At 37.1% G+C, this 22,208-nt stretch overlaps 1 protein-coding gene across 6 annotated transcripts in view; it reads right to left on the bottom strand.

The window, feature by feature from the left end:
• Hhla2 (HHLA2 member of B7 family) overlaps positions 1–22,208 on the bottom strand; it is a 97,167-nt gene that overhangs the window by 7,298 nt on the left and 67,661 nt on the right. For all 6 annotated transcript variants that reach the window (XM_063224908.1, XM_063224907.1, XM_063224910.1 and 3 more), the window contains 5 exons: positions 14,203–14,288; positions 12,072–12,428; positions 6,968–7,234; positions 4,211–4,528; positions 1,493–1,603 (listed from right to left, as the gene is read on the bottom strand). In XM_063224908.1, coding sequence (XP_063080978.1) covers positions 1,493–1,603; positions 4,211–4,528; positions 6,968–7,234; positions 12,072–12,428; positions 14,203–14,266 — 1,117 coding nt within the window. In that variant the 5' untranslated portion in view covers positions 14,267–14,288. The remainder of the gene's footprint in view (positions 1–1,492; positions 1,604–4,210; positions 4,529–6,967; positions 7,235–12,071; positions 12,429–14,202; positions 14,289–22,208) is intronic.

Genomic DNA, 22,208 nt, shown 5'->3' with positions numbered 1-22,208 from the left:
CATCAGTGTTAGCAGCGCTGGCTGCTGGCTTCTTTCAGCACCAGCTGATGTTACCAGCTCCTAGTGTACCAGATAGCATCCTCTACTGCAGATAAAAGTATGAACAGATCATACATGCTATCCAGAAGAGGCTTTAGGTTATATGCTGCAATCTATGAGGGAGAAGCACATGTGCCGAGTCCACTAAGGGGGTTGCTTGTAAAGCAAAAAAGGTTGGGCTCTCACATGCACAGCATCAGACTTTCTATTTCATCATGGCTAAAGGAGGGGACCTTCACATAGCTAAGTGCAGAAGGCTGTACAGGGACAGAATCATCCAGAGAGGTTTCAGGGTAGAATCATCTGGGAAGGGTCCCGACAAGCCTGCTCCAGCTAAAACAAGTATCTCCCAGAGCAGCCATGAGATGCCTGATGTGGCCGATTGGCTGCAAGACATTTGGGGTAGCACTGTAATAAAAGTTCCTGCTGGGCAGTATCAGACCCTTTACCTTGCCTCAGTTTCTCTATTAACAAAATCCTCTAATTTTAGTGGGGGTGGTGGGGAAATGTCAATCCAAGGCATTCATGGACGAGACATAAGATCTGTGTCAACCTCCCAGCACACCCGAGCACTGCTCAGGATGACATTGAAATGTGCTAAAGTTTCTGGGGGCCTAGGCCTACCAGTTAGTGAGAGGCCTCAGGCAGTACATGTAAATCTGCTTCCTAAGTCCACCTAGCACTGGAGTGAACTTCCTGGGTTCCTGTTTTCTGGAGTGTGGAAATAAAATGTGGAGATAAACTAGATCTGAATTTCATCTGGATTCCTCAAATGCTCAGCTGCTATTCATCAATGCAAAGTATTTTAAGGAGAAGTGTGACCATAGCATCAGAAGGTATTGTTTTGAACTACTGTAAATAGTATGTTAGTTATATAAAATTTAAGAAAAATTAATATAACAAGGATTAAAATAAAATGAGCCACAAATACTGCATTTTTGGAAAGCACCAACCATCTGAATAAGCTTGGAGCAGGAGGGAGCAAGAGCTCATAACTGAAGAAGCTAACTGGGTAAGATATACAGATCTAGGCAACTCATGGTCAGATCAAAAACAACTTTTTAAAGTTTTCTTCTTATTCTTCCCAGCTGTCTTTCATTGCAAGATGATCATTCTATTTATTAATTTAATACAAAATTTGTATTTTTTTACATTTCCTATAACTGTCAATTAAATAATCAGTTCCCTCATGAAAATAGTAAAAAAAAAAAAACAGGAAATGATAACAATGCATGCTTGTGAGCCTCTTGATCCCTTTCTCTGGATACATTTTTGCGATTTTTAGTAGGATACTAGGGAGGAAATGTAAAGGCATGTCAAAGGACAAATTTTTAAAATGACTCCAGAAAAGTCAGATGTGTTTACATGCGAGTCAGCAGTGTATGTGTTTCCATGTCATCGCTGATGCACAGGACACGCAATACTTAGGGCAGAGCCAAATGCTCCATATTACCTGAGATGTAGCTTCTCCATTTAGTACAACATGTCACAATCAAGATCAGAAACACCACACAAGCAACCAAAGCCAGCGGAATTATCCAGGAAATACTTTCTTGACTTGGTTCTAAATAAAACAAAGTAAGTTTGTGAACTGGAGGAAAATTTACCAAAAAAGAAAAGTAGGGGTGGGGATAAATGAGTGGAGGTGGGTTACGTTTACCATATTTAACATTACTTATTTTTGCATTCTAGATGAGAGGCAGAATTTCATAAGAAAACACTGTACATAATAAATTGGCCTTTCAAAATTAAAGTCAAGACTCCAGGGTAGATGGGAGAATTTGCCATAAGGATAACTATCTCCCTGGCTCGGGGTCTATTATGGGAAAGCTGCAGACAATATAATATTAAGTTAGGGCAGGATGAAGGGCAAGAGAGCAAAGAGTCTAAAAAATTGGACAGCAATGAGGCTGCTATGGATTTTAAATTTCTATTTTATATATACTCATGGAATTAACACTTTTTTTAAAAGAATAATTGGAGCTGTAAACTAGCCTCGCCCAAAGCCCACGACAGAAGAATGCCATCCACCCTTGGCTTGGAGATGACAGTACCCTAGTGAGATACTGATATGAAGTTCAGAGGTGACCAAAGAAGCAACAGATGCACACTGGATAGTGCTTGTGGATTCTCAGGAAAAGCTACAGGAACTTGAACTTCTAGAATTCTGGTCTTGCTGAAAATTATAATTAGTATTAAAAGGATTCCTGAAGGCAGGAGTTTGGAAATGTTAGGTTATTATAGGAAGTATTAGAGCACCAAGGCCAGTTCAGCATGGAAAAATCATAATAGGCATCTATCTTTATGAACATACCATTATTATTAATAAAGTTAATAATGTTTTACATGCAACAAAACATTAGCCTCACCTATTTGAAACATTCTGAAGTTCTGTATCTTTACCAAGTAGGAAAGATGAAGTAGGAATGTAAGGCTTGGTCTGTAATATGTTTTCATACAAATTTCCTCCCAGTAAAAATCCTATAAATCCTATAAATCCTACAAGGTACATACTGCTATTTCTTACTTGACCTATGACCCTCAGTTGCTTCTTCTTCTTTTTCTCCCACTGTCACATCCTCAATTAGCAGTACAACTCAGAAAGGATTATTTATTTCCTTTAGTTTGGTACAACTCTTCTGAGCAGGTCTAGATTCTAAGATTCATAAGCACCCCCGCCTCAAATCTGGACCTTCTTTTCACCTGCTGTGGCATCTCCCAGACAAGGCAGAAAATTGCAATTTAGAATAGAAAACCAATTTTCTTTATGTTTTGTTTCATTTTGAGAGGTTGTTTGTTTATGGCAGTAAGAACTGAGCCCAGGGCTTTCAGCATGCTAAGCAAATACTCTACCACTGATCTATGTCCTCAGACCCTAGGAAACCAAATTTCATTGAAAGGCTAATGTGTAAGATACTACAAATATTTGCCATTTTGTCTTCTCTGTCTGGGTGGCCCCTTCTCCAGGACTGTTTTGGGGGGGGCTGTGGCCCACCCTCCACCAGTCCTCCTGGCTAGGGTTAACTTGGGAATGAGAGGTTCTGAAAAACCTCTTTGTCTGAGATACCATAGTCCTGATGCCTCACTTTGCGTGAATTGGAAATTCCATCTCTAGTTAGGAATAGGAGCCATATGTGGCTTCAGACAGATTCTTCCTGATTATTTTTCTATACTCCAAAATGAATCCAACATGAGGTAACACTTTTAAAAATAGAATTCAGGCTTAACTGCATTTTTCATAAAACTGACACTCTTATTTTAGAGAAAGAAGTTTCATGCATCCTATTTTTTCATTCTATACTGTCAAAGTGGCAGCTCTACAAAAAGAATAGTACAACTTCATGTCTAGAAGCTTCTTTTTGTAAGACCATATAACCTGAGGACAACTCTGTGCTCGTATTTCCAATCTTGCCATATAGAATAGCTAAGCCTCCAAATAACTGTGTTACTCCTCATTTTTGCAGTCTGATAAAAATATGTGAAACATCACAGAATCCATTGATACAAATATCCTTCATTAAAGAGCAGGAAGAAATCTACCATGCCCCACCAGGTCAAATTGAGACAGTAAGCTGGGAGAACCAACCAGATCACCTACAAAGGCAACTTCACAGAACATATATCCTGACTTTTGGGTTAATGAGCTAGAAATATTTAAAATAATAAATTTTCAGCAATTAACTGTTGAGACTTTTAAAGTAAACCGAATTGCGCATCTACAGTGTTTCATATGTCAGGTGGTTATTATTTCCACCAAGTTAATGCTCAATGCCATGTTTTGTCAGCCTCCAATGGGGCCCTGGTTCTAATTTCTCACTGTGTCTGCAGTCTCAGCTCCAAAACCTGGGCTTTAAGGCATTTATTAGGTACAGCCACGAACAGAAGATATTTATCCCACAGTCACCAAGATATGTAGGTTCTTTTTAATTTCTGGAGTCCTGTAACCAAGAACATAAAGTCTGATGCCTAAACATAAAGTATTTTTCCAATAAAAGAGTTTTGCATAATCCAAGGAAGAAGGGCTTTCTAGTCTTGCCCAGAAATATTCTTGTAGATGACATTTTAAGAAACACTAAAATATTCTTTGAAAGCTAATCTAATAGTTTGTACGATATGTACAAATTTCTACTGCTGTAGCCAAAACTCTTTACTTAACCTACCTTCAACTTACCTATGTGCAGTGTATGGACTGTGAGCAGAGTATATTCTCTTGAAGAAATATTGCACAAATACTCTCCACTGTCTGAAAGACTAAGATCTGTCAAAGTCATAGAGAAGTCACTCTGGTTTGTCAGCTCTTTGTTCCAAGAGAATCGGGGTTCACTGATTTTTGAAGTTTGTGAAGAGCTCAGATAGCAACCCAAAATGGAAGAAGTCCCACTTTTCAATCTGGACCAAGTGACTGTGAAGTCTTCATTCGGTAGGGAAAAGTTTCTTATTCCTTGACATGAGAGTGAAAGGTATTCACTTTGCCTTTTACAAAGGCCACCTAACAACAGAACAGGAAAGGAGATATTAATTCTTTAAGTTACATTTAGCAGGGAATGAATACTGAAATACTGATATCTTCAGAAATATTTTGAAAAGAAATTAAATATCTGTGCCGCAGAATTTCATTTAAAAACATCTTTATGGGTACTATTTCAAAGATTTCCCTCAAAGACTTTCAAAATGGGTTTCAAAATGGGCCAGCTAGGGAGGTGATGTATCTTGATATTAATTTCTGCATCCTGACAGTAAGCATTTAGGCAAGTTCCTATCTGCTGTTAAACTTCTGACCTCCCCCTGTTGACCCCCATTCTAAATATTCCTGTTTCCCAGGACTTGCCTCTTGTAACTCTGCCTAGGTCCTAATGGTCCCTTCTCTTTTCACGGTCTTCACCACATCACACAGATGTAGGCCAATTCTCTTTGTCGGAGCATAGGTAGTATATTTCTGGCTATGTGCAGGTTACCTCCCAGAAGAGCTATTTTATAAGAGGGACTCTGCTGGGTATTATCAGTTTGGCTTTCGAGCTCGAGTGCCATCTTGTCCTTCCTGTTCTGCATCTCTGCAAGCTAAATTCTTTGGACCAACATAGATAATTCTTGCTGGCCCTGGACCAGTGATGGTGAACCTTTGACACATGTGCTGCAGCAGGCTGTATGTATCATTCAAAGCTCCAAAGGTTCTCCCTCTCTGAGCTATACCCACTGGCTTTCAGTGCATCTGCAGAGGAGAGATGCTATAACAAAAATCTAAAATGCAAATCCATGCTCTCTCTGATATTTCAAATCCCCCCTTTGATTCAGATAGATTTTAATTTCCTCAGAAAAGTATAGAAGTATTTCATTTTATTTTTGCCTCCCTCTCTAGGTCTAAGTCATCGTTTTTCTAGTTTTATCTTCAAATACTTACACTTCCATAAATCTCAGAAAATTTCACTGCTTCGTGACTTTGTGCTTTGTACCTAGAGTGCAGATATTCTCCCAGAATCTCTTACTAGTACAGTTCTGACCATACCTGACACCTCAAGCATGTATTCGGTAACCACCCCACTCATGCCAAAGCACTGTGAATACAATTAATTACTCCCCTTGTATGCCGCATTCCCAGTTCAGGCTTGTTTCTACATGCTCGCACTACATACTGTGGACCCAGATGCATAAGCATCTGTGTTCTTAAGTTCACAGTCTGAGCATGACAAATCTTGAAACATATTAGAGTCTCAGGCAAGAATACTGAATTTAAGGAATTGTTGCTTCGGGGTACTAAATTCTGAAGGAACATGGGAGATAATTGTTCGCCAGCAAAGATCTTCATAATTTAATGTTAGAATTTGAACGTTTTTTATGTTTCCATTGCTGCCTGGCTGATAGCAGATGGGTTCTTGAGTGTACCTGCCTTTCTCCCTGGGATCATGTAAAGATAGTCAGTCAGCCACAGTTTCAGTATTTTGTTGATGAACATTTTGAGAACATTTTACCTGGGAAGGTAAAGCCAAAAAGAATAGCTAACTTCTATTCTCTCCATAAAAGAGAGTTACAGAAAATTTTGCTGTGCTTATAAGTATAAAACTTCAGGATTGAACAGAAGTTATCAAATTAATTTTTCTTTCCATTGGTATTTTCTTAAAAAGAAGCTTATGGATATAGAAATTGATCAAAGCTTAGTTTCATTCAAATAATTTTTAAAAGGAGGAGGATAGAGGCTGGGGATTTAGCTCAGTGGCATAAGCACCTGCTATGCAAGCAGGCGGTCATGAGTTCGATGCCCAGTACCGATTAAAAAAAAAAAAAAAAAAAAGGAAGAGGATAGAAATCTGATTATGCTATGATAAAAGTGTTGCATAAAGATTAATGGGTCGTTCGATCCCCGGAACCGATTTTAAAAAAAATAGGAAGAGGATAGAAATCTGATTATGCTGTGATAAAAGTGTTGCATAAAGATTAATGGGTCGTTCGATCCCCGGTACCGATAAAAACAAAAAAGACCAAAAAAAAAAAAAAAAAAAAAAAAAAAAAAGATTAATGGGTCAATGCAATGTTAAGAGACTGAACCACAAATAATAACAAAAATTCATTCTTTGACCTGCTAAGAAACTGTCCTTCCTCCTTTGATCTCTCTAAAGGGTAATACAGATATAAAATCCTGCTTGGAGGTTGAACCATGGAGAAATATAATAATATTCATGAATCTATTTGTAGTTCCCATTTCACAAATATTTTTATTCAAATCATAAACATCTATCAAGGTAAGAATGCTGCCACTTCATCAAAGAAGAAACAATGCTCAGAATTGGAAATGACTGCTTAAGAGAATATAGCCCACGGGAATTAACTCTGCAGTAAGAACTTTTTCTTTGTGTCTCCTTCTTTCCTGTGAACTCGCTCCAGAGTAGCCCGGTCCTCTGACAGCGCAGCACACAGAAAGTCCCATGGAGCCTACCTTCCTGTGTCCACTGTCCTGTCCACGTTTGCTTCAGCAGTGGATTTTCAATTGCGCACTCATAAGATGAGTTGGATCCTGTGATATCCAGGGTACTGTTAACATAAAAAGGGCCCAGATACCCCGTTTCTTCTGTTTTGCTTCCAGAGATGGAGGCAGAATCCATTTTCCATGTGATGTGTGGCCGAGGATAAACGCTGAGCACACTGCACGTCAGGAGGCTGCTTGTACTTCTGTTTTCATACTGCATCACAGGATTCAGGAAGGCTGCGCAGGAAAGAGGGGCACAGGGACAGGGGTCACTATTGGTTTCCTCATGGGCCATCTGGGCAGCATACTTCTTAATGCTCATAAATGGAAAAGTTAAGATTATGAACAAAACTTGATAGCGCTGAAAAAAACAAAACAAAACAAAACAAAACTTTCCTAAAACCTTCAGATATAGGTCTTTATTCAGGAAGAATGAAAAAGAGCTTGCATAGATATGAAACAAATAGCAATCTCTATTTCTTAGAAAATTAACTAATAAATCTCCTGACCTTATCTGAGCAAGAAAATAAAATGTGGCCAAAGTCTATAAACTAGAGTTTACATGACACTCTAAACCCCAGATACTAACAGCCTATTTGAGTCACTGTTTAAATATGATTCTTAGATTCTGAGCCCAGATGTCAAGGAGCTACATGAGTAAAGGGAGAAGGAACAAGGCAAAGATAAAAATGATCTACAGAAACCATATCCCTGAACATAGAACACATACTCAGGCACATCTTGGAGACAGAGCATTGCTATGTCCAGTGACTATTGCAACAAAGCAAGTTATATAATTTTTTTCATGCCTCAGGGCATATAAAAGCTATTTTATGTGCTGCCTAATTAAGTGTACAATAGCAGACCTCAAAAATAATGTACAATGAGCTACTGGCAAGCAGTGGTGTTTCACCTTCATACTGATGGGGATGAGTATTCAAGGTAGTGGGTTAGCTATCATTATTTAATTTTAATCAGATATATTGGTGTATTTTAGATATACATAATGATCATATCCATCATCAGGAATCTGTATCCATACTTGATATATCTTAATTTTTTTTCATCCCTCTAACTACTCTTCATCCCCTCTTTCCTCCCTTATTTATGAAAGATTTGTTTACATTTTTCTTCTTTTCTTTTCCTTTAGTTTTTCTCCTCTCCTTAGTTCCCCTTCCCATTTCAACATTTTCTTCCTATTTCACAATATCTATGATACATTTTGGTCTTTATTTATATACTTTTGGTTTCTCACACCAGAGAAACAATGTGATATTTACACGTGTGTCAAATTTATTTTACTTAAGAGTGTGGTCTCAACGTGCATCCATTTACCTAGAAATGTCTCAAGCTTATCCTTCTTTATGGATGAGTAGTACTAACACTGTATAAAAATACATCTTTATCCATTTATCAGTCAATGAGTATTTGGGTCATTTCCAAGGTTTAGATATCATGAACTGTACTGCTACATGGGTGTGCATATGTCACTGTGGTATATATTGAATGGTCAAAAACTGAAAACTTTCACTGTAAAATCAAGAACAAGACAAAGATGTCCACTATCACTACTCCTATTCAATGTAATTCTAGAAAATGTTATCCAAAGAAGTTAGACAAGAAAAAGAAATAAAGATAGACGAGGAAGAAGCTGAGCTATAATGATTTGCAGATAACATGATACTGCAGATAGAACACCCAAAAATTCCACCAAAAACTTGTAGATTTACTAACAAAATTCAGTCATGTCATTGGATATAAAGTCAGCACTCAAAAATCACTATCAGTCTTGTACACAAATGACAAACTCACTGCAAGATTCACCATGCATTTCACAATATCATTTTGAAAAAAAGTTACTTAGGACTCAATCTAATGAGTGAAGTAGATCTTTAATTGAAAATTATAGTACTCTGAAAAAAGATCAACGAGGGTATCAGAAAATGGAAAGATGTCCCTTGCTCGTGCACAGGAAGAACCAGTTTAGTTAAAGGGGCCATACTCCCCAAATTATTACACAGATTTAATGCAATCCCCATCAAAATGCCAATAGCATACCTCGCAGAATTAGAAAAAACATTCCTAAATATTTGAAACCAGAAGAGTCCTAGAATAGCAAAAGCAATTCTGGGCAGCAAAGGAAAGGCAGGAGGCACCACAATCCCCAACTTCAAATACATACTACAAAGCTACAGTGATAAAAATAGCGTCGTACTAGCCAAGGATCAATGTATAGATTAGAAGTTGCAGAAAAAAATTCCAAACACATTCAGCTACCTTATCTTCAACAAAGGGGCCAAACACCTTCACTGGAAGAATGTATTGAGTTCTTGAAGTACAACAGTGAAGTCTGCTGCATCAGGTAAATCTTCCTTTCATGAAAAGTTTCTCTGTAGCACGTGATCCAGTTTGACAGCATGTTACTGACAGCAGAACTTGCAAAATTTGTATCAGTCCTGTCAAATCCTGCTGCTGCTTTATCAACAAAGTCTCTGTACTGCTCTAAAATAAATCCTTTGTTTTCATGTCAGTAGAATCGTCACTGGTTGATTCCATTTAAAGAAACCACTTTCCTTTCTCATGCATGATAAACAATTCCTCATTCATTAAAGCTTTATCATGGGAATGCAACAATTCAGTCAAATCTTCAGGTTCCGTTTCTAATTCTGGTTCCCCTACTATTTCTGCCACTCTGCAGGTATTGCTTCCATAGAAGTCTTAACCCCTCAAAGTCCTCCATTAGGGTTGGGACTAGCTTCCTCCAGACTCCTACTATTGCTGATATTTTGGGCTTCTCTCAGAAGTGATGTAGATACTGAAGTCCGCAGCGTCTACACAGAGCTGTACTCTGGCTCTTTATGTGTCCAGTTGCCCAGGCCAGCCTCCAACTTGCCATGTGTCTGCCTCAGCTTCCCAAGTACCTGGAACAAAAGGCAAGCTCCACTGTGTCTTCTTAATGGCACCTAGAATGGTGACTCCCTTACAGAAGTTTTCGATTTCCAAGAGGAAATTACCATGTTAGACCAGTCGCCATCTATGGCAGCTATAGACTTATAAAATAAATTCCTTCAATAATAACATTTGAAAGTTGAAATTACTTCTTGATTCACTGGGGTGCCGAATAGGTGTTGTGTGAACAGGTATACAAGCAATGCTAAGTTCCCTGGATGGCTCCCTTAGCGATCACTGGTGACCCTGTACATTGTCGATGAGCAGTAATGTTTGAAAGGAATTTTTTCCCTTTGAACAGCTTTACTCAATAGTGGGCCTTAAATATTTAGTACACCGTATAAAGAGATGTGCTATCATGCTGGTTTAGTTATTCCTGTTATAGAGTACAGGAAGAGTAGCTATCATATAAAGTTTAAGAGGCCTAGAATTTTTGGAACACTTCGTAGACATTGACTTCAACTTCAAATGCTCAGCTGCATTAGGACCTAACAAGAGATTGTCTATCCTTTGAAGCTCTGAAGCCTAGTTATGAAAGTCTTAAGTAGCATCTTCTTCCAGTACAAGACTGTTTCAGATACATTGAAAATGTGTTAAGTGTAGACACCTTCACCTTTTATCTTGCCAGATCTCCTGGATAACTTGCTGTAGTTTCTACATCAGTGCGTGCTGATTTCCTTTGTACTTCTATGTTATGAAGACAAATTCTTCCCTAACCCTCATGAATAATCTGGGCTATCTTCAAAATCTTGTATGGCTTTCTCATCTCTCTCAGCCTTCATAGAACTAGAGAGAGTTAGGCCTTGTGATTTAAGGGAGTTTTATAACTAAACTAGTTACTTCTATCTAGACCAATAATGCTTTCTCCACATCAACAAGTAAGGTAATTCTGTCTTCTTATCATTCATGTGTTCACTGCAATAGCACTTTTAATTTCCCTTGAGAATTCTTTCCTTGTATTCGCAGATTGGCTATTTGGCAAAAGGGCCTAGCTTTTGGCCTGTATGGGCTCCTAACAGGCCTTCCTCACTAATTATTTGTAACTAAAGCCTTATAGGAGCTGTGTCACTCTTCCTTCCACTTGAACACTTGCAAGTCACTGTCAAATTATTAAGTCACATAATCTCAAGATCACTGTGTCACACAGAATAGGGAGGCCCAAGGAAGGAGAGAGACCTGGAGCAGCCAGTGAGTGGAATAATCATGCATGTACAAAATTCACTGCTTTGCATGAACAGGCTTTGTAGCATCTCACAGCATTTACAGACTTCAAAAATCACTTACAATAGTCCATAACAACATTTATATTAATAATGGAAAGGCTGGAAATATTTTGAAAATTACCAAATGCCACAGAAACATAAAGTAAGCACATGCTGTAGGAAAAATTGTGGCCAACGACTTCATCAACACAAGGTTGCCATAAACCTTCAACTTATAAAAACATATCTGCAAAATGGTACCAAAAAAGTACAATATCTTATACTATGCCTACAATATACTGTATTTGCGATCAGGAATCTGATCATTAATGGACCACATCATCAAGAATCTATATTTTAAATATTAGAAATAAACCATGAAGCTCTGTTTAACTACATTTTTTAAACTTAATTGAATGGTTGTTTGATTCAGTGTTATCATAAAATTTGGCAGCAATTAATACATATAACCCAATTACATATAGTTACTTCAGAGATAAAGAAAGTAATTTTAAAATAACTCACTTTTATTACAGAAACAATTTAAATAAAAATTTAGCATTTTTAGTCATTATATTGGCAGAAATATTTAAGATCAATAGCATTGAGTGCTGACTGAACTAAAAGACAAATGGATATTCTTATACTGGTACGTTAACATATTAAGGCCCTACTCCTGGTAATTTTATCTGATATAATTTCCTATAATATATAACTGTGTTAAATATAACTGTGAAGATACTCATCACTTTTTTGGTAATAAAAAACACTGGAAATGCATGAAAAACAGTCAGAGCTCATGGATGTATTTATTATAGTCATGCTACGAGTTGCTGTGTGTTAAAAACAGTGAGGAAGGAATTGACTTGTTTCCGAGTAGCCCTGAATGATAGGAGGTTTTTTGAAATCTTACATGCACTCACCTCCAACCTTCAGCACCACTTTCTGTGTGGTCTGACTAACGGTTGTTCCCACGTAGCAGGTATAAATTCCTTCATCCAGAAGATTTAATCTTTTGAAACATAGAGAGGCATTCCCATTTGGAATCTCGCTACGGAAGAGAGATGTCCTGTCTGCAAATCTGGGGTCTTGTTTTTCCAACTGGTCATCATCTTTGTAGTAACTGTGAACGTTGTGGTTCTCTTGATTCTTCCAGTGAATTACAACACCAGGCTCATTCTCAAATGAACAAGGGAGAATTATATCTTCATTATATCTTCCAATGACAATTTCTTCATGCCTACTACTAAGGTGATTGTAGAAAATTGAAAAGGTTGCGTCTAAAATTGAAAGCAAAGATGTTATAAAGAGAATTAGTGATGGGTGCTTATTGAGGATTATATACAGTTACCTAAAGGAACCATTCTTGCTCAGAAGTCTAATAATAATGTCTGACTTGCTAATTTAGTAGAAAGATGCCACAAAGCACTGTTTGAGTTTCTTCTATTTTAACTGAATACCTGTTGGATTCAATGCAACTGTAAGAAATGGCAACAGTTCAAAGAACGGATACATTAGTTTGCTATGATTGATCAATAGTCTCTCTCTTCTTATCCTGGCATGATGCAGTACTTTAAAATATATATATTAAAGACTCCTATTGGTTTTCAATGGCAGAGCACATTCATTTTATGCCTGTTATAACAATAATTAGTGTATCCAGGTAGCTATAACCAAAGGGCCCCAAAAGAATGACAAACTTTTTTGGGTCACAAAATATTTGGTTAGGAAATATATGTGGGAAAAATGCTAGGTTCAGTGGTCTGTTAGAAGTATCTAGATGCTAGTCTCAAGCAGGGGAGTATAGGGATAGGAGAAACCCAAAAGAAGAAATGAATTCTGGGCCACTCACTAGATGTCAGTCAAAGCAAGAGTTAAAAAAGGTATTATGGATAGAAATGTAGAATTCCAGTCCTCTTTATTTAAGTGCTTTTGTTGTTTTACTGTCAATTTCAGAAGTTTATTTCAAAGAGCAAATGAATTCAACATGATTAAGGTTTTTACAACAAAACAAAACAAAACAAAATGAATAAAACCACACCTGGTCATTTCATATCACAGAAAACAACATCTAGTTTTTTGACCATCTAGTTTTTTAAGTAGATATTTTGTCTATTTGGACTCTCAGAAATTAAGATTGGAAAGTGCCTTGTTTTATTTTTTTAAAAAAAGAGTAAACTCCTTTGGATTTGGGCCAATGATATCCAAGGTAGAAGAATCAGGTATTTGTGTGGCTCTGCCACAGACTTTTAACTCTGCCCACTTCTCTGGGCCTTTTCAAGCCTGCCATATCCCTTCTGTCTTCCTCAGAGAGATTTTCTCTGAAAAGATTTGAAAGAATGCATATTATAATTAGAATAATACATGGAGAGATGGGAAAGAAAACACTGATTACTGACCTCCCCAATTCTATCATATCCCTCCAGTATTTATTTGGAAAATTAAAAATGCCTATCACAGGGCTGAAAATATCTTCTATTAGGTGCTAGGTACCAAGTTTCCACTTTAAAAAATTAAACTTGCCTTTCTTGTGGTTTGATTTCTTACAGCCAATAAAAAATATAAAAACCCTTAATCAGAATGAACAGAAGAAAATATCATTTCTGATCTTTGTGCTGACTTCTAGGCTGTTCCCTAGTTCTCATGAATTGATCACCTAGGAAAGTTCACAATGTTTTGGCTACAGAGAAATACAGCTGGATATTCCTTACCTGAAATGCTGGGAACTAGAAGTGTTTTGCATTTTATATATACTCAAGGACATGACACAAATCTAATCTAAGCATAAAATCATTTATGTTTCATATGCACCTTATACAAATAGTCTGGAAGTAACTTTACACAGTATTTTCAGTGCGCTTGCATTTTCACTGATCTGTCATATGAGATCAGGTGTGGAATTTTCCACTAGCATCATCATGGTAGCACTCAAATATTTCTGGATTTTGGAGCATTTTAGATTAAGAATGTGCTACCTATAACCACTCTGTTTTTCATACGCTTGTACCTATCTAATGATACAAATAACAACTCTTGCACTGTAAAAGAATTTACCTTGATATCCACAGAGAGACCGTATGAGAATGAAGAGGAAAAACAGCGTTGCTTGTGCCTTCATGTCTTGTGAAGGTCATAGTACACTGTCAAAGTGAAGCAAAGAATGCACATTATGGGTTTTAAATGCAAAAGGAACTGAAAAAGAATTACAGTGTCTGAGTCCATAAGATTAAACTATTGTTCATTCACACAAATAACTATTCCGTAGCCATTAAATATGATATTGTAAACCTTCAGGGGTATGAAAGTTCTTAACATTATAGGAGAAAAATCTGACTATAATACAATTTTAAATAGCACTGTCCATTTTGCAAAGAAACACATTTTTTCATATAGGACACTAACCGCATCTATCACTAAATATGTACTAGGATGTTAATTTGGAAGAGCAGGTTTCACATGTGGAGCAGTCCCTCCCCGTATGATAGGTGCAGAAAAATGACTATTGAAAGAGTGGATTTGGTATTTCCTTACCAGTGGCTCTCTGGATCATACTTTTTATTATTTATAAAGTACTCTACAATGGATGCATGTTGCTTTCATAGTAAAATATACCAAAAATTAATTCAAGTGCTAGTGATGTTAGCTGTGGTGTTGTTTATAATCACGCTTAAAATATTTTTTTTAAAAACCTGAAACCTTGAAACATAACCATAAATACATAGAACTGGTACAAAAACTAAGGCCATGGTTTACAAAAAGCTTTTCGAAAATAAGAGAGTGACACAGAGGGAGAGGAAGAGGAAGGGGGAGGGCAGAGAGGGGGGGGAGAAGAGAGAAAAAGGGAGAGAGAGGAAGGGAGAGAGAGGGAGATAAAAAAGGAACATTGCAAAACAGAAAAAAATACAATGTAGTTTTTTTCTTGGTGATGGGATTATGGTTAATTGCTACTCTTCAAGAAATAGCTTTTAAAAAGAATGCCATGTAATTTATTTGAAAAATCCCTAAAAGAATATTTTCAAGAAATGGCTTGGCAGTTCTTGTACTAAAAAAAATATGTTCTAAATTCAATGTGAGATGTAAGGTTGTAGGATGCTTAAAATATCCTAAGAGATAAAATTCAACTCCTTCATTGAAATAAAATCTGGTAAGTTATAATTTATAGTTTTATTTTTGCATTTTAAATACCAGAAGAAAACAATTGAATATAAACCTTAAGAGATAATCTTTTCAACAGAACTATACATTTTCTCATGGCTATACCTATAGAAATATTAGAAATCATCAAAACAAATCAAATACAAGTGGAGAAAAGTTACCACTCTCCTAACTTCCATCCATTTTATAGCAATATGTAAAATATTTGATAGTGAAAATTATTATAAAATAATATTAGCTATCAAAATAATGTTTATATCTTTTCCTATAAATGTACTTTCATGTATAATGGATTAAAAGATACGCGTCACGATGATTATTTCTAAAAGAGAAGATTATAAGTAATTGGTAAACACATTTTTCTACTATGAAAATTCATAGATATTTAATAATACTTTTGATTTTTATGGGCTATATTAAACACTAAAATTTAATCTCAATCTGTTTCCAAGTAAAACAACTGAAATCCACCTTGTTTAAGGTAACTTTGGAGCATCTCTTGGTAAGGTCCAGTCTTACACAGGTTTACACTGGCCCTTTTATAAGCACTTCAACATTTTCTGCCTTCCTTTGAAAGTTCTAGCATCACCCTTCTCCAATTTCCCTTTCCACTGATAGTCTTGCCTTACTAGTTTTGATTAGTTATGAACTCTGCTTTGTTCTCCTAACACAGTTCAAACAACCTAATAACGGTGCTATGCAAGCGTTGTCTCTTGTCTGCCTTTATCCAAGGCCAAATCCTTCACTGAGATCTGTATCCCACACATTTTTTAACTCAAGAAATATGGCTCTGCAATTGTACCCTCCCACCTTATCATGGGATCAGTCATAGCTACAAATACTCCAGTATTGCACATCTTAAAAAAATGAGAACAAACACTCAATTTCTCCTTGAATCTTGATATTCTACTTATTTTTCAGCCCCATTATTCTAAAACTAGCTATTTCCATTTTCCTCTTTACAATCTTTTCTCAAAGCCTTTAAGGCTTTTAAACTTGTTAGCGTGATATGTCAAAATCTGCCCTTGTCGTCGTCACCAAGAGTCTCCATGTTGCTAAAAAGTCTTCATTTGTCATCTTAACCTCACACGGGGCTCATCACACTTGACTGCTAACTTGCTCTAGTGAAATTATTCTGCTCTTGGTTTTCAGAACATCACATTGCTCAGGTTTTCGGTTTTCACTGTGTTCTTCTTTATTCCAGTTTTGGCTCTCTCTTGCTTGCCTGATACACAAATATGGGATGTTCCCAGTCCTGCTACCTTATTTCTGCTTTTCCTATGGATAAGCTCCTCCATAAATCATCTATCCCACATATATTTGAACTCAAGAAGTATGTCTCTGCAATTATACCCTCTCACTTTATCATCACATTCTCTCTACCAGATCAGTTTCATAGAATTCTTAAAAGTCAAGGATTCTTAAAATACTTAAGGTCATATTTTGAGTTCATATATTCTACTGCTCATTTGGCTTGTGTTGCCCTACATACATCATGAAATTAATGAGAGCCCTAATTTCTGCCTTATTCCCTTTTCCATTGCTCTGGCCCCACACAAAACACGGCAAGATAACAGAATTTCCATAGTCTCCTTGCCGTAGTTATCAAATTAAATGGAGCCAAATTTTCCAGTTCAAGTTAGAAAATTCATCTTGATTCTTCCATTCCTACATGCCCCATATCTAATCTATCAACTTATTTTTATTTATTCACTTCTTTCCAACCTCACTATCACCGTGCTGCTCCAAGGCCACTGTCATCTCTTACAAAAGGATTTGAAAATAGACATCTGACTGGTAACAATTTCTACCCTTGCTTCCTCTTATAATCCACCATCAACACCACTGTTGAGAGCTGCATTTTTAAAACGTATGTCATTCTATTATCCTAATTAAACCCCTGGAATGCTTCCCCCCACACTCAGCAGTATATAAGTTGTTTAGCCCTAGTCTATCAGGTTTACAATAGTTCTAGTTTGTGATTTTTTCACAAACTAGAACTATTGTATTCTTCAACCTCTCTGACAGCATCTCACAGCACACATTCTCAAAGATTCACGTATATATGTGCTCCAATTCAAGGGTCAGTCTGAGCTGAAAATTGAGTCCTTGAAACTATATAATTTATGAATTTTTATTAAAATGACAGTAACCTATTTGTCATCTAAGATAAAGCACTATGAATAAAAATATATATACTCAACCTCTTCTACACAAAGGCTTGATTTAACACTGTTGAAATAATTTCAGCATTCAGCTAAGCGAGGCAGTTAATGAGTATTTGGCCCTATTTTTATGCCTCAGTTTTATTTTTAGACACTTATATTTTCCCCCCAAAGCAGCAGAAAGCTTCCACCTTGGATTAAATTGAAGTTATCCAAGTTGCAATCAGCATGCTTACAAAAGGGTTCAAATGTTAGAAGCATCTTGTTCTGGTACATTTTGGCTAGATTCCAGATGTGAGGGAGAAAGGCAAAGACAGCCAGCGCCTGTAATGAGCGCAAGAAGAAATCCAGATGCTAAAACTAATCAGACAGAAAAGAAAATTGAAGTCATTTCTACAAGCATAAAATAAGAAGAACCAGTTGTCCCTTCACCCAACTTAATAGCTACAGGCCAAATTGACAGGAGCCATCAGTACTAATTGTGAGAGTGATGACATACGTCACCTGTAGTTGGTTCAGATTTCCAAGCGCACACATTAGTAACACTCAGGCTAGCTCTGGCCTCATAACTTCTGGTCTCCAGCTGGCCAAGCTACAGAATAAGTCAAGGCTCTTTTTTGAAAAGAGTGTTTCGCTCTTATCATGAACATTCTCAGGTCCTTTGAGGAAAAGCAGATCCTACAGTCCTGCATTCTTCTTTGCATTGCTTTTAAATCCATTGCCCCTCCGCAGTATTCATGGCACTGAGTCAATTTATGAAAGAACGGGGAGCAGGAGGAAAACTGTAGCATTAGATTTTAATAGGATTGACTTTGTTTAGACAGCAAAAGAATAGCACCACAATATTAGGATTACCTACTTTTGTCTACTCAAAATATCTCTTCTCTAATGTTTTATGGTGAAACTCCACCACTGAGGGTCTCAAATATTGGATAGGAACATTTAATTCTAGAGGGTACTGCCTTTGTCTTAGGCTCTGTTCAAAGAGTATCTGGTTTGTTGTTTTGGTTTTTTGTTTGTTTGTTTGTTTGGTCTTGTTTTGTTTTTGGAAACTAGGGTAAGTGTATGCATGGATGTATTTTTGAGGAGGTAAAACTGCAGGTCTGTAACAGTAAAAAAATAAAAACGGAGGCATAAAACAAGGAAGAATAAAAAGAAGATACAACACTGTGGGTGCCTTGCTGGCCACAAACAAAGAACATACAACAGCCACTTGCTCAGTCACAAGCTCTAAGAACCACAGCACCTCAAAACAAACCTTCAGGGACAGAGACCAGAAGGAGTTTGCCTATAGCTTCCCTCCCAGCAGTCAGTTTTCCCAGGGTCAAAGTAACTCCTACTTTGTTCCTTGCTGTGCACCTGGTCCCTTGGGATAGCCAGATGCCAATTCTCCACTGTATGACATTTTAACTGTGTCTGTAAATAAAAAGCAAGGGCTACCAGTCTCTGTGAGTTTCCTTGGGAAGTTGCAATGGGGGACATGTTGAAACTTGCCTCCCCAGGGGGATCTAGGGTCACTGATGATATTCAGAACTGTGGCAATGATACTGGGTCCTGGTCTCTGCCTCTCTCTCTGTCTCTGCCTCTGTCTCCACCTCTCTCTCTGTCTCCGCCTCTCTGTCTCTCTGTCTCTCTGTCTCTCTCTCTCTCTCTCTCTCTCTCTCTCTCTCTCTCTGTCTCTCTCTCTCTCTCTCTGTCTCTCTCTCTCTCTCTCTCCCTCTCTCTCTCTCTCTGTCTCTCTCTCTCTTTCTCTCTCTCTCTCTCTCACTCTGTCTCCAGCCAGTTAGGACCCAGGAAATAACTAATGCCCAAGAAAATGTAAGGTGGTTCATAAACTGTTCTCAATAAAACTAGCTTTTTAAAAATTGTCAGTTATGTAATTTTTTTTCCTCATTAGCAGTTCATCACCTGCTTGGGTGCCCTGCAATTGCTTTAGGCATTGAAGTTTTCATCCTCTCATTACTAAACTTCCGCCACCTGCTCACATACCTGAAGTCTTCTCTAGAGCAACGTGCTTGAATGACAGGAGTTACAGTTTTAAGAGTCATCCTCCTTCATGACTTCCTGCCACAGTGGTGGCTTTAAGGCGAGAAACAGTCTGTGGTCTACAACCTCTCCTGAATTCAAGCCACATCCTTGTTTAGGTTCTTTCTCTGCCTTATCTTGGTGCCTGTGTTTCCTTATAGATATCTCACAGTTAGTGAGATCACTCTCCTCACTTACCCACAGATTCCCGTATCAGCTAGGGTCAGGCCCCTAGAAATAGAGCCCAAGACTAAGCTCTTGTATAGGAGACCACATTGTACTGCAAGGTCTAGGACACTCAGGCCTCCAATGACCATTTCCCAACTCAGACTCCAATCATTAAATGCGGCTTTTTTACAAAAAAGGAAGACCATGAAACCCTTCTTAGTAGTGCTCTACATAAAAAGGAACACATCTGGACAGGTTGGGTTTTATTCTGTTTTTAGAAAGAATGTTGAACAAGCAAATGAAAAAAAAATCACCAGAAAAAAGAAATTGCCAGTCAACAAAACAGATAGTAGGCCCCTTGTCAAGCACTTAAAAGAAGTGAACAATTAAACAAGGCTCCATTAGGAAAAGTTAAGCATGTACAGATATAAAACCATTTTCCACTCTAGAAAACAGGCACCTGTTCCTCTACAAAACATGTTAGTAATGCCCATGGCACACCACATGTCCTTAGGAACCCACTGTGCTGTTTCTATACATTCCTACTCTCCTCAGTTCAGTGAGTTATCATCATTAAATAATTTAATAAAATGCAGGTTAATTAATGAAATGGGAGGACAAGAGAAATTTGATGTCCTGTGACAAGTGGAATAAGCTGAGTGCTTTGGAATGGCTAAATGAAAGTCAGCCACAAGAAAAGAAGAAACAGATCTGCTATTAGATTCGTTATGAAAGAGTTAATGGTGAAAGACTGAAAGACAATTATCAAAGTCCAGAAGGAATTAGATTCTTCTGTAATAATTTATTGCCTATTTTTCCATGCACTTTAAAGGAACAAAAACTAAAAATACGGCATACTACATTTTGGATTTAGATAGCACCAAGAAAAGATAACATACAAAAAAACAAAGAATATCCCCATACTCAGACCAAGAGCTTGACTTCTTCTTTCGCAGAGACTTAGAAAATAAATGTTTATGTTTTAAGTTTATAAAATTAAAAATATAATTTAGATACTTAAAATTTTTTAAAACCATATCAACAGCTGGTCCTGATTGTGTCACAGGTAAGGATTTCAGCGGAAGCCATGAAAAGTTTGAAATAATGTAATAAACTTTCACCATGATAATGAGAACCAGATTTCTGTAAACAGCCAAGGATCACAAGAAACTAGAAGTCAAAGAATACTACACTGAGATAGGCAGCTATCTTCTTTGTTGATTTAGGTTTATCTTCTAAATTTGATATCATAATTCTATCATGTGCTGGGTAGGGTTATTACATTTAAATGTGTGTATTGAATGGTGTGTGATTTATCCAGTATTCCTCGGCCTCAATGGTGAGATTAATCATTTAAATTCAGTCCTTGTGTCATCTTTTCAAATTCAGAAATAAAGAATTCCTTATATCTGTAATTCAAGGTGTTGGAGAAGGTGACCTATAACTGAATATCAGAATCAATGATTTAGAGTGAAGAATAAGTAAAAACAAACTCTTTACAAAGCTCAACTCCAGCTGCACACTTTATTTGGTGTGTTTTTAATGAAAAATGCTTTAAAATGTGCTACTTTTTACAAAATAATTAAGCCTGTGTATACCTTAATTAGTGGCTCTGTGTCCTTAGAATGTAAAGCTGTTAGGAACCTAAATGTCTGGTATATAAGAAAAGAAAAATTGCTGGCCAAAGAAGAGAGGTTATCATGTTTGCTTCACACCACTGAGGTTTCTGTTCAGCTCAGGGTCAATGTTGCCAAATATGTTTTGCATATAAAGATTCATTCTCCAGTTCTGTGTCCTCTTCACAAACCCTTCGTAAGTTAGAGTGAGAAAATATTAAAGTTCTGAGAAACAAGAGAAAATTAAACGCTTCAAATTTATCTTGACCTCTTCGGAAACAAGACTGAGTTTTTCTTTGAATTATATGCCACACTGGCACGGAGGAAGCTTAACATCTTTTCTGCCATTAAAAATATATAATCTGAGTATCACATATAGATAATAAACTGTACAGGAATGAGTCAAACAGCCTTTAATCACAAAAAGCTCAATCCAGTACCAGATAATAGGTAGATTATATAAACAAATAAATCATAATAGTCCGTTCAGGTGCTACTGAAGGGCAGAGAAAAAACACCACAGGTTGCTGAGCTGTAGTAAAGTTTCTGAAAGCATCAGTTTTGGAGGGCAAGGAGAAACTGGTCCATATGGCAGAAAGAGGAAAGTGGAGGAGGGTAGATATTTCAGACAGAAAATAGAACAGAGATGCAGCAGCCACAAGAACATAAATTCGATATGATGATTAAACCTAGCAAGCCGCATGGAATAGAAAATGCTGAAAGATATGTAAGGATAGATCACCATCATTCTTGTAAGCTGCATTACACAAGTAGAATGCTAATCATGAAGTTATATTACATTTCAGAAAGATCGTATCTGTGAGATGATAGTGGTTGAATACAAGAAGTCACCCTGCAGGGATCAGCTAAAAATGCAGCAGGAAACTATTTAAAAGCAAACTTAATCATGTAAGATGGGTAGAATATGAAA

This window comes from Cavia porcellus, unplaced genomic scaffold (genome assembly GCF_034190915.1).
Source record: "Cavia porcellus strain 051 isolate PalLab524CR breed Dunkin Hartley unplaced genomic scaffold, mCavPor4.1 scaffold_15, whole genome shotgun sequence".
Lineage (NCBI taxonomy): Eukaryota > Metazoa > Chordata > Mammalia > Rodentia > Caviidae > Cavia > Cavia porcellus.
This window is presented reverse-complemented; position numbering and strand designations above follow the sequence as displayed.